The sequence below is a fragment of the Mesoplodon bidens genome (genome assembly GCF_964165515.1).
Source record: "Mesoplodon bidens genome assembly, chromosome: 16".
NCBI classification, from domain to species: Eukaryota; Metazoa; Chordata; class Mammalia; order Artiodactyla; family Ziphiidae; genus Mesoplodon; species Mesoplodon bidens.
The window spans coordinates 5,506,948-5,519,721 of record NC_138173.1 but is presented as its reverse complement, the minus strand read 5'-3'; the positions used below and the strand labels follow the sequence as shown (position 1 = coordinate 5,519,721).

General features: G+C 45.6%; 1 protein-coding gene across 3 annotated transcripts in view; it reads right to left on the bottom strand.

Moving 5' to 3' along the window:
• Positions 1-220: 220 nt before the first annotated feature.
• LYN (LYN proto-oncogene, Src family tyrosine kinase) overlaps positions 221-12,774 on the bottom strand; it is a 107,318-nt gene continuing 94,764 nt past the window's right edge. For all 3 annotated transcript variants that reach the window (XM_081214288.1, XM_081214289.1, XM_081214290.1), the window contains exons 11-13: positions 12,396-12,549; positions 9,645-9,776; positions 221-1,569 (exon numbers count right to left, since the gene is read on the bottom strand). In XM_081214288.1, coding sequence (XP_081070414.1) covers positions 1,367-1,569; positions 9,645-9,776; positions 12,396-12,549 — 489 coding nt within the window. In that variant the 3' untranslated portion in view covers positions 221-1,366. The remainder of the gene's footprint in view (positions 1,570-9,644; positions 9,777-12,395; positions 12,550-12,774) is intronic.

The following is a 12,774-nucleotide window of genomic DNA, read 5'->3' as shown; positions in this document are numbered from 1 at the left end:
TTTTGTAAAGGATGTTGTATCTAATGGAATCACCTCTCATCCCACCCCACCAACTGGTACTCATTTTTATATTGCTGACAGTAGGAAATGTTAAACACCAGTGAAAAGCTTCACGTTCCTGGGCCAGGTGTAGTAAAACAAAATCAAAAATGGAAATATTAGGTATATACACAACAGCATAAGTGAAATGTGATGTGATATAGCATTTTCCATTCAAAGCTTATAGTAGAAAAATTTAATAAACAAAACCTCTTGTCTCTCTTGCTCCAGTGGCTCAGTTTGAGCCTCCTGACTCATTTATTTTCCATCACATCTTCATATAAATAGTCTCACACAGACCTTACACAATTTAGAAAAGATTGCTGAATCACAAAAATAGCTCCCAAATATGGCATTGTTACTTTCTAGAGTATGACTAAAATGAATACTTGATCATTAAAACAATATTCAAAATCATTTGAAGCAATAAAGAAAATTCTGATGTTTTGTAAGGCCCTAGAAGTTTCTGCAGAGATCAGAATCTTATTGTTCTTCCAAACTACATTGTCCAAAAAGGTCTGGATACAGGAAATTGTGGATTTGAAAAGCTGAACCCTTAAAAAGTATTCCTTCTTATGGCAGAGCAGTTTCTAAAGCTCCTTTCCAGGGTGGTCGGGGCAAACCCCGGCTGCTGGGGTGGGGTGGGGGGTCCATGTCACTTAACACGGCTGCCCTGTCTGCTTACAGGTGACACTTTCAAGGAAAGAGGCCCCCCCTTTTCCCAGCTGGGGTTCTTAACGGTCTCCACCAAAGGAAACATTGAACAGTCTCAGATTGCAGGGGGTGGGAGATCACTGAAATCTGGGAACGACACTGAAGCTTCTGACTTCACCTGCAAAATCTAACAGGTTGGATTAGTAAATTTTTTTTTTAAACAAAGAAGCTAAAGCATAGAGAAATACAAAGAAGCATCACGAAAGGCATATGGTTATTTTACTTTTATAAATGAGTTTAGCTGTGCTTCTGTCTGGGATTTACTGAAATGGCCTCTGGACCTCTGAGTCACACATCCCGTTGTAAACACGAGGCCGATATGGGTGCACTTTTGGTGGGACAAGTGTTGTCTTCTCAGAAGCCCGTGTCCAGATGTTGGTCTAGCGAGGCCGGACTGCCCACGGGGAGCAGGCCAGGCCACGCACTGGTAGGCAGTGGCCCCTGAGAGCAGAATCCTTTCCCATAGGGGGTGTTCTTCCTGAGTGTTAGCCTCGTGTGTGGGAAGCAGGGGTGGCCGGTGACCCCAGCCCAGGAAATAACTAGTGAGCAGGGATTGTTATGTTTTCCTTTTAGGAAGGCGGCCGTCCCGTGAGTGGCCTGAGTCCCCTGCGCCCTAGGGCTGCTGCTGGTACTGGCCCTCCGTGGCCGTGTAGAAGTCGTCCAGGACGCTCTGCAGGTAGTCGAACGTGGGCCTCTCCTCAGCCTTTTCTTTCCAGCACATTTTCATGATGTCGTAGAGCTCGTCCGGGCAGTTCTCCATGCGGGGCATCCTGTAGCCCTGCGACAGGGCGGTCATCACGTCGGCATTAGTTCTCCCTGAGGCCGAGAAACCACAGGTACCATTTAGAAGCCTGACCCAGGCTCACGCACTGCAGTGGTACCCACCTCCTGCATCTGTGGTTGAAGCAAAGCTTCGGAGGCTGCCATGGGCTGAACTGTGTTCCCACCATGCCCTCCCCTGCAAACTCGTATGTTGCACTCCTAGCCCCCAGGACCTCAGAATGTGACTGCACTTAGAGATAAGGCCTTTAAATGGGTGACCAAGTCAAAATGAACCCTTTAGGGTGGTCCCTAACTGCCTCTGACTGGTGTCCTTATAAGAAGAGGAGATTAGGAAAGGCCAAGGGAGACACATGGAGAAGACGGCCATCTCGAGCCAAGGACAAGCCTCGAGAGAAAGCAAGCCCGCCGACACCTTGATCTTGGACTTGCGGCCTCCAGAACCAGGAGAAAATAAATTTCTGTTGTTTGAGCCACTCAGTTTGTGGTATTTTGTACTGGCAGCTCTGAAAACTGGTACAGAGGCTAAGGAAGTTTCTGTAAGCGATGAAATAAATGTTAGTACAAAGGAGATCAAGGCAGCATTCAGTTGCCAAAGCGAAAACAGGCAAACGTGGTAAATGGAAGACAAAGTGAGTTCTAATGACAAAAGGACACTGGACTTGACAGACCTTGTGAATGAACAGCCCAATCCTAACACTTAATCTCACTTTCTTTTGTAGTATTTTTTTTTCCAGCTTCTACCCGTAAAACCAAAAAAAATCATTTTCCCGTACAGTATCTCATACCAATACTTTTTCAAAATTAGCTTTTCATCGTAAGTCTACTTAAAGAAGTCAGGATCCTTAAGTCAGCCGGACCAGTTGTTTAATTCCCGCTCCTCAAATGGTCCCGGCCTTCAGTACAGGACGATGCAGAGTCCGCCAGGCTGCGGGAAGGAGCACATCTCAACAGCCGGCGAGGGAAGCAGGCTGCCCGCTATTCCTACGGGGCTCTGCAAGAGAGCTGACCACGGAGGATGGCTTTGACTATGGTCACATGTCTCAGGGCAGTTCAGATGCTGAACTGTCTATCTTTGATACTGAGAATAGCTTTAAGGAAAAAAAGGTCATTTTAATAACATTTTCCTCCAGTGCTATAATGGGATATCGAAACACGCTCATCTAGCACTTTTAGCAGGACTTATCCACATCTGGGTGTTTTGCCTATTTTGTGGCTACCTTATTCTGTAGGGACATGGGCTCCTCTAGTGAGGAGATATACCTCATGCGGAATATTTTCATGCGTAGAATACATATAATATCTGGCACACGGGGAACTCCATTCACCCCAACCATTTCCTTTCCATAGTTATCTCCTTTCCATAGCCATAGATTTTACCACTAGTGGTCACTGGAAAGATCCTAAAAGATAACTAGACAGTTTAGGGGAAACATCTTTGACTTGATTGGAAACAGAACCTTCTTTTGAATTTATTCTCAAATCCGTGTTTTTCAAATTGTGGGTCACCACCCATTTGGGATCAATAAATTGATTTTGGGGGAGCTACCACTATTTTAAAATATAAATTAAGGATCAGAGTGCGCTGTACATGGCAAAAGTCAGTGTGGTTTTGTGAAACTTTTGTTTTACATATGGAGCAGGTTTCTGTCTATTTCTTACTGTGGGTCATAATCAGTGACCTCTGAGCTCCTGTGCCCTTAACTAACCTTTCTTCTTCTAAGGACACAGTGACTGAAGGGCCCTGCCTGGATTTAAACCCTGAAAAAAGACATGATTATTTCTGTCTTGGAAGAGCCCTTGTTTTTGAAATGGAAAGACCCAAGCCAACCTTATAACTGTTAAGATCTCTTGAAAGTTGTTTACATGGTGAATTAATTTTGCTCAAGTCTACTTCTGAAACATCATCTTCGTATATTTGTGTAACGGGAATGTTCTAACTGGAACACTTCATTTGCTTCCCATTGCTTGAAGCCAAGGGGCTGATTTGCATCGCTTTCTTTAATTGGGGTTCTGGTCTCCATAAATTATGTGGCTTCAACATTGCTCTGGCTTCTGTAACTAGCCAAGCTCACTTGGATAAATTTCTGAAGAAATATCTGTGTTTACTTCTACATGGGCGTTGGGGAAAGTTCTGGGGTCCTGGCAGGAGAATTAATATCCAGGATAAAGGAAGCAGCAGCTGGACCTGCAAGGCTGGGTAGGAACACCTCTTTCACCTCCTTCCTGGAGAAGCCCCAGTTGCATAAAAGGTCAGAACGTGCCCACAGAAGATAAATAAACCTTTCTAGGGCCCACAGTGCTGCACTGCAGATTTTCTTCTTCCTTGTTCTTATATGTTCTCCTAACCCCAAAGAACTCTCTCAATGATGCAGACAAAGGCCAGGCACGCCCCAGCCTGCCTGGGGAATCTGACTTGATAAGAGGAATAAAAAGAAGGAAATCTGAAGTCTTTCTTTTTATGTACAAGTAAATCTACCAACAAAATACGGCTATCAACGGACAAGTCTGATGGAAGAAAGAAAGAGAGGAGAGAGACCTTGACCGAACCCTAAGATCAAACCCGGTGCTGGTCTGTTGCTAGGTTGAAGAGAGCAAACACCCATTGGCTGGTGATCTTTACAGGCAAGCAACTTCATAGTCCACCCTCCCTCCTTTCGACAAGCGTGTAGTGAGTACTTCCTACGGGTCATGAGCTGGCACTAAGCTCTGAGAGGTACAAAGATGACTAAGACCGAGTCCTGTGCTCAAATGGCACACAGCCCAGTGGGGAAGCCAGCTCAGGAGACGGAGCCGGGGGGTGGGCAGGAGGTGACATCTGGAGTCGGTAGGAATTGGCAGAGACTAAAAGTTGGTGAAGGAGCAAGGGAGGGAGAAGGACGCAGTACAGCAGAGATGAGAAGAGGGACGGGGGTTAGCGACAGGAGACAGAAGCCCAGGCGCTCCAGGAGCCAGGACAATCTGTAACGGCAGGGCGAGCCTGTATGTGCGAGCAAAGGAAGTACAGCCAGTCCGGGACCACAGTCTCCCGCCCAGTGGGACTTCCAAAAGGGCAAATTATTTTTTTCTGAGCACTGCTTGTGATGGAGCATTTGCAGCAGGATGAGTTTCCTGATTCTGGTTCACATATAGCTTAAGGTGCTAGATATATCTATCTGGCAAGAAGCAGCCAGAAAAGACACGATGCTTCCGAAAGCTTCGCCTTTTTCAAACCTCCTTTCTCTTTATAAGAGCAAAGCAAAACAAACCCCCAACCACAAAGGTCCCCTCTAGTTTCTTTACAAAATTCCTATACAAATATGACGACAGTTTTGCTTTTAAGATAGTGAAGGATCTTTTTGCCCCACCTCCCTTTTCCCCTTTAATTCATCCCCAAACAAAAAGAGAAGAAGAAAGAGAAAAATGGCATCTCTGATGTAATCAGGAGACACCTGTCAGCCGGAGGCAGAAGTGGTCTGAGCCCAGAGGAGGAACGTGACCCAAGCGCCCGCCAGAGAGGAGTCAGCAGTGGATGTCTGGTCACCACATCTTGGGACGGGGCACTCCCGGGCTGAGGTCAGTGCTGCAGGCAGGACTGGACCTGGAACCCGCCTGGCAGGTGCCCAGGTCAACGCTGGAGGAAGGGAAGGAGAGAAGATCCAGGCCCAGTGGACGGGGTGCAGGGGGCGCAGAGGACTGGAAGCAAGGAGACTGAGGCGCACCTGGCCTGGGCCACAGCCTGGCTGCACCTGAGGACGCCAAGCTGAGTGAAATGATCCGGCACAAAAGGACACATACGGTATGGTTCTACTTATAGGAGTGCTGAGAGCAGTGCAATTCCTGGAGACAGAAAGTAGAACAGAGGTGACCAGGGGCTGGGGGGGCAGGCGGAATGGGGACTTAGTGTCTCATGACCCTAATGACCACAGTATCAGTTTGGAAAGATGAAAAACTTCTGGAAATGAATAGCGGTGATGGTCGCACAACGCTGTGAATGTACTTAATGCCACTAAACCATACACTTAACAATGGTTACGATGGTAAATGTTATTCTGTGTTTCTTTTACCACAATAAGAAAACCCACAGCAACAGCAAAGAAAGACACTGATGTCCGCTCCCCAGGGCACCTCCGGAATGCTGATGGCCAGGCGGTACTCCCAGCGGCAGGGCCTGGAAGATCCTCTTCAGAAGGAACTAAATAGCCCCAGAGAACAGACCTGAAGATACTGCGGGGTGAGGATGCCGACAGGGGGCCCGGTGGTCCAGAGGCCCTGGCTCCCACGAGACGTCTCAGCGAAGCAAGGGCGAGACGGTAAGCCTCAGAGGAGGACAGTGGACAGGATGACAGCGACAGAAGCGTGGACAGGGGGCTCTGAGGACCACCCCAGGAGGTCTACTGTCCTACCAGTGAGTGATTTGGAGAGAGGCAAGGAGCGAATTTTCAAAGAAGCGACATACGAAAACTTCCCCAAATCTATGGCTACAAGTTTCCAGGTCAAAAGAACAAAACAGGTACCCAGCATAACATAAAAATGACAGAAGTGTCACGCCAAGGTACATGGCCATAAATCTCAGGGACAAAGAAGGATCTCGAATTCTTCCATAGAGGAAACGGGATCCTAGGGAGAAGACAGCCATCAGCCTTCAGGCCAGCCACTCGGGAAGCTGAAGTCAGTGGAAGAAGTTGCTTAAACTTCTAGGTGAGAACGTCTGGTGGACTAGCGTTCGCAACATAAACAAATTTGGTAACTGGACTTATTTAGCCATTTAAGTATATTTAGGACACGAATCTCTCAAGAAGAAGTCCTATTTGGAGTGGGGTCTATCTTCTAGGTATGAACTAGAAGAATATTATCTTTGATGCCTCCAATTTTCACGAGACAATCTCCAAAGTCGAGTACGCAACAATCGTGATCTGTTTACACATTCGGTGTCCCCACCCATGAGGACAGAGTGCTTCACGGCAACAGCTTTTGGTCTAGGGGCTACACACTTAAATTCATAACTAGGGGCTACACATTTAAATTCACAACTAGGGGCTACACATTTAAATTCATAACTAGGGGCTACACATTTAAATTCATAACTAGGGGCTACACATTTAAAAACATAACAATAAAATATGGTTGAAATGGACTAACAGTAAACGAAGACAAAGGAGTTTTGAGATTTGCCCCAAATACAACAAATAGGTGCAAAGCCCTTTCCTAAAAAGCAGGTCATGGAAAAGCCCTTTTCTGCACTACATCCTATGTGCACAGAAGTTCGTGGTGCCAGCTGTGCCAGTTCAAAGCGCCTATTCAACGAGTAGGACTGCAAATGGGAAACGACACTCACATGCTCCACTAGCACTTGCTTCGTATTTGACGACTAGAATTTTGGTAAGTTTATTAACAACATTGTACATTTGATTCTCACATTCCCAGAGTCTGTTTTATGTGGGTGCTGTCCGTTTTGGCATCTAGTCACTCTGTGTATTTGGTACAGCTCTAGTTATACACGCCTTGATATTCCTGGGATGTCTCTGACGGATGCACCAGGAATTGAGAACAGTGGCTGCCTTGGGGGCAGGGGTTGCGTGGCTGCAGACAGACGCACCTGTCACCTTACACCGCTTTGTACCTCTTGGACTTAGAACCATGTGACCATATTCTTATTTAATAATAACTAAAATGGAGGAAAATCTTTACTTAGGAAATAACAGTCTGTGTATGATATTTAGAACTATGAACAGCAAATGTTAGGATAAATAGCCAAGGCTCCTGAAAGCCAATGTGTCTCAGGAGCCGACAAGAGTGAGGCCCCGGAGGCAAGTTTCCATCAGAAGCCTTTTGCACTACCTGATTTTTTAAATATATTTTTTAGACAAGAAGTAAAATATTTAATGAAAACATACTTGTAAAAAGTTAGCCGCTTCAGGAATTTATTAAGAAAAAATTCATGTAACCTGTTATTTCATTGCTCAAGGATAGTAACATTTTGATATATTACACCTTTCAGTCTTTTTTTTTTCCTCTGTTCATTTTATAGGAGACTTTCTTATTGCTTTTCTGTTTTTATTCCCCTTTTCTTTCTCTTAGCGCCTTTTTATTTTGCAAAGCTAGGCATATAGCTTCTAAACCACAAAAAGAAGAGACATATCCAGCACTTTTCTGGGTAAAGAAAGTATTCTCCGATAGCTTAATTGTCAGTGGGCCTGTCATAAGCAGTTTTATAACAGTGATGGAACTGGCATGTGCTGTCTATGTTCACCAGTTTCCATGCGCTCTATGAATCGAGTCCTCTGACAATTAAGTAAGTAGGATTGTCCGCTCTGTTCACATGTCCTAATGCTAGAGGCTCTCATAACATACAGTGCTTGTGACTGGGAAACCTCATCAACCTAGAACTCCCGAAAGGATGACACATCCCTGGTCCTATCAGAGGACAAGAGACTGCAGAATAGACCAACTGATGCTCTCTGGTTGGTCCTATTAGGTTTGTGTGTGTGTGTGTGTTGTGTGTGATTCTCACTGCTTTTCTACTGGTTATTTTATAATTTTTATGGTTTTTCACCCCAAGCATTTTCTAATCGTGGGCATTGAGCACAGCAGGTCAGACTGAGGAGACCGGGATTCCGCAGCAGCTCTGCCAGGAGCTCGTGATGCAGTTCTGGGCAAGAGTCCGCTTCTCGGAGCCTCAGGGCCTTGTGTGCACATCACCGTGGAGCATGCAGTACATACCACACAACATGTGTGAGGCTGTATGTTTATCTGATCAGATGTCATATATATATATATATATATATATATATATATATATACACACACACACTCTGAGTGTATAATCTTTCTCTATAGGTTATAGCTTATAGATATATAATGTCAGATATCCGGGCTGATCAGGAAATACTGTCCCCATTTTGCAGTGGTGCTATTCATGAACTTCAGTGTCTAGAACAGAGCGGCCGTCAGAATATGAAACGTGGGTACCAGAGGGGTTTCACGGTACGGTCAGCCCACTGCGCAGGCACCACTGAAGGCCTTCCCCTCCAGCTGGCCCCCCAGGCCCCAGCTTCTCTACGGCTCAACCCCGAAGAGCAGTGAGGGTGATGAGGAGCGCAAGGACCGTGCGACTGCTCTGTCCCAAAGCTTCCGGTCTCCTGGAGTCGGGGCCGAAGCCCCTGCTCGGGACCCCGTGGGTCACCCAGGCCCTTCTGTCAAGTCACTGAGTTCCCTGCTGCTGCAGGGGTCACTGTTTAGAACCTGCAGCCCTACCCCACCCCCCAATCTCCATGGCGCCCCTCCCATCCTACGCACTGGCCCGATTACCAGTGATTATTATTAGTGATTGTTATCAGTCTCTCCCTCCTCAAGTATTAGCTCTCAAGGGCAAAAGCTGGGACTGCTCCATCCGGGCACCTCATGAGTGCCTGGCACCCTCAGATATTTTTTGGACGAGGGAATGACCTAAACATTAAAGATTTAATTTAAAATTGGCCGTATCCATTAATTTTGTTAAAAGCCAAACATTAACAAGAATGTGTCAGCTTGGGGGAAATTCCCTCTTCTTGCACATTCCAGCATGGATCCTGGAAAAAGGGGGAGCTGGAAGAACCTGGCTCCGAGGAGGTTAGGAATCCGGAAATACTGAACGATGTCCCCACATACAATATGTCAAAGACCTGAAGAATCTTTCACTCACACACAGAGGTGGTTATTTCCTGAAGAGGCAGAGACGCCAAAGTCCCTTGTATGAACTTCTGTTTCAAAACTGACCGAGAAAGAATTGTAAAAGCCTCATCTCCACGTCTGTATCCTCCTCCATCAGGTGGACTGCTCGGGAGGGGCACCTGTGTCTAATCCTCTAATCCATCCTTATCAGCAATACCTGTGAAGGTGCCAGGCACATTCTCGGCAGCAAGTGGTGGAATTAATTAGCGAAGCAAAAGAATATGCACTCAATCAGGCAAGAAGGCAGAGAAGTTTCTAAGCATATTTTAGGACACCTTCCAGTAACGACAGTCAAAATAAAGTTCTAGCACCATGGGCTTACTTTACTTTTGGATATAAGTTTATCTTTTTATGACTCGTGCCATTTGGCTTTTTTCTCCTATATACCAAGTGAATGGAAATAGATAAGTAACTGATACCTGGGTAGGGAATTTTCCCATAGGTGACGATTTCGTACAGGAGAATTCCAAAGGACCACACGTCAGACTTAATAGTGAAACATCCAAAGTTGATTGCTTCTGGAGCTGTCCACTTAATGGGAAACTTAGCACCTAGGGCAGAAGACACAGGTGTTTTACTTGGATCTCTGAGCTGAAACAAGAGCCATGGGCGTGTGACCTTCACACTTTCCTTTGGGGGGGAAATTTTAATGAATTATTTTGAACAGGTTAGCACATACACACAGTAGAAAATAGAGATGGTACAAAATGTCATACTAAGAATGTTTGCCTCCCTCTGTTTCCCTCGTGGGCATTCCCCTCTTAAGAAGCAAAGTTTCTTGTGTATTCTCTTAGCGAAATCACAACTAGCACACTTGAAAGATGAGAACATGACACCGAATGGAAAGGCATCTATTCTTAGCCTGTACACCTGTCCCTCGACATCAGCCTTCTAGAGCACGTATCCTTCGTGTTCAAATTTTCTCTAATGACCCAGAGCATGTTTATATGGAATATAAGTATCTCGATGTGTATATTCTTGTGGTTAAATCTCTTGAAGCCTGTACCAAAGGGGATTTTAGATGCTACTCCAAGCTTTCATTTGATAGGACCAAATATTACTACTCTTCTAGGAACTGCGTAGGATGATGATCTGCCCAGAGTGAGATGATGATGAAACTAGGTTTCTCACGAGAAGCTGGTGAGGCTCAGCTTAGCCTCAACTTAGCCACCGGGTCACGTTGGGAGGCAAGCCTGGCCCCGGGGAACTCGCAGGGTCACCTCGAGGGAAGCAGGGACTCGGGCACTTCTGCACCCTGGAAAGGCAAGGGCTTTCCACCAACTACTATAGAATTTTAAAAATACATTTGCCTTCACGATGTCTTTGCTTTAGACTTTTCTGTGAAGTCCAGACCTAGTGCACAGGGCGGGGCCAGGAAGGGCGGGGCTGTGGTTGGGGCAGAGACAGGGGCGGGGCCTATGTGTGGGGAGCCTGGGGTCCAGCATGGCCCTGGGGGGGGTTGACTCCCGGTTCTGCTGTTTCCAGCCAGCTATGACCCCGGCAAGACACTTACTGCTTCTGTGCCTTCTTGGCACTTCCATCCATGAAATGAGTAAATAGCAGAACCTCCCCTGTTGCCGTCAGGGTTAAGTGGGTGGGTCTGCATGCTTGGCACAGAGGAAATACCAGTGAGGGTAAATATCATTACTTTTGCCCTGAGGTGAACTACTGTTTCCTTCTAGAACCCGAGCTCTCTGCATTAGGCCACCTGTTTCTCGTGTGAGACTCTAGGCTTGTCAAATTCTACAAAACCGATGTAATAAATTCTGACTCATGCACTTTGAGGCCACATCTCCTGGGTTTGAGTCCTGGCCCTGGCACTTACTATGGGGCCTCAGAAGCTTCTGAACCTCTCCTTTTTTCTCATCTATAATGTGGAAACAGTAATACTACTTATCACATAGGGTTACTGTAAAGATAAATGAGATGATGTATGGAAAGCACTTAGAATAGCCGCTGTCACGCTGCAAATGCTCACTACCTCTTAGCTACTTCTCCTCAGACTATTTTCCTTGACCTGCCGTTTTGCTGAAGATAATTAAGGCCAAGGATAAATTATAATCCACCTAAGAGAATGTAAACTTGAGGCAGGAGAACTACCGTAAGTATGACGAATGCAGGAGATGCTAGACAAATCAAATCGATGTTTTCAATTTGTTTGTCACCTCTATAAATTCTGTGGGTACCTTCCAGAAATAACACACACGTAGTTAAAATAATCCTTGTTTAACAATTCTTAGGAATGTCAAGAAAGTGCTTGGCTCTTTCAGAAGAGAGAAAGCACTGCAAAAAAACTCACTTAGCTTTCACGAGTGAGACCATCAGAATCCTCAGATCATAAGCAACACAGAAGAATCTCCAACAGGAAAGGTCAGTGCAGCCCCAGACAGGGCTGGCCCCAGAATGACAGGCCAGGAACTCGAAGATTTACTCTGTGCGTTTTTTGGTTTACATATATAATATGGAAGGTGGGAAAATAAAGGAGTGTATTTTTGTAGTGTTATATTTACTTCTGTGTGTGTGATCATTTCCATGTTTTAATTTGTAGTTAAAAGGCCAGAATATAGAGTATAGACTTATTGTTACAAATATTTTCTCGAGGGCTTCCCTGGTGGTGCAGTGGTTGAGAGTCCGCCTGCCGATGCAGGGGACACGGGTTCATGCCCCGGTCCAGGAAGATCCCACATGCCTCGGAGTGGCTGGGCCCGTGAGCCATAGCCTCTGAGCCTGCACGTCCGGAGCCTGTGCTCCGCAACGGGAGAGGCCACAACAGTGAGAGGCCCGAGTACCGCAAAACAAAACAAAACAAATATTTTCTCGATAGTTAAGGAAAGTATACTTCACTGTTCTGGTGAAAAGCTCTAACAAGTAATATGAACAAAGAATCATGATCCTGTCAAATCTCATTTTGTTTTGCCTTGCTTAATCGAAATACAAACAACAGCATTTGTAAATTTCATAAAAGTATCTTGCAGAGCTAATCAAGAGAGTAAGTTTTCAAAACAATTATTAGAATAAACCACAAACAGCAACTATGGTGCATTTTGAATATTGTACCAAATGAATTGTTTTTCTAGTGATGTCTATTGTAATTGCTTTGTTAAAAACAGGCAAAACCAAAATAAAACTGAACAATAACCCAACACCTAAAGGTCGCTCTGGGAACATACCTTCCCTGGCTGTGTACTCGTTATCCTCAATCACTCGAGCAAGGCCGAAATCGGCGATTTTGCACATGAGGGACTCGGAGACCAGGACGTTCGCGGCCCGTAGGTCCCTGTGGATGTAGTTTTTCCTCTCGATGTATGCCATTCCCTCTGCGATCTGGAGACAGAAAAAGGCTCTCCTTTACGTGTTCCATTTAGGCCCATATAGGGACACATGGAGAAAAACCAGAAAACTTCTGAGGTCCTGAAATCCTTTCATGTACGATATCCTGATCATTCAAATTTTTAAAACAGCAGGTAAATTACAATCGCCATTTTGAGTCCTTTCTAAAATAGCTGCCCCCAAACCTCCAAGGATGGTAATCACTCTCGACATGGTTAT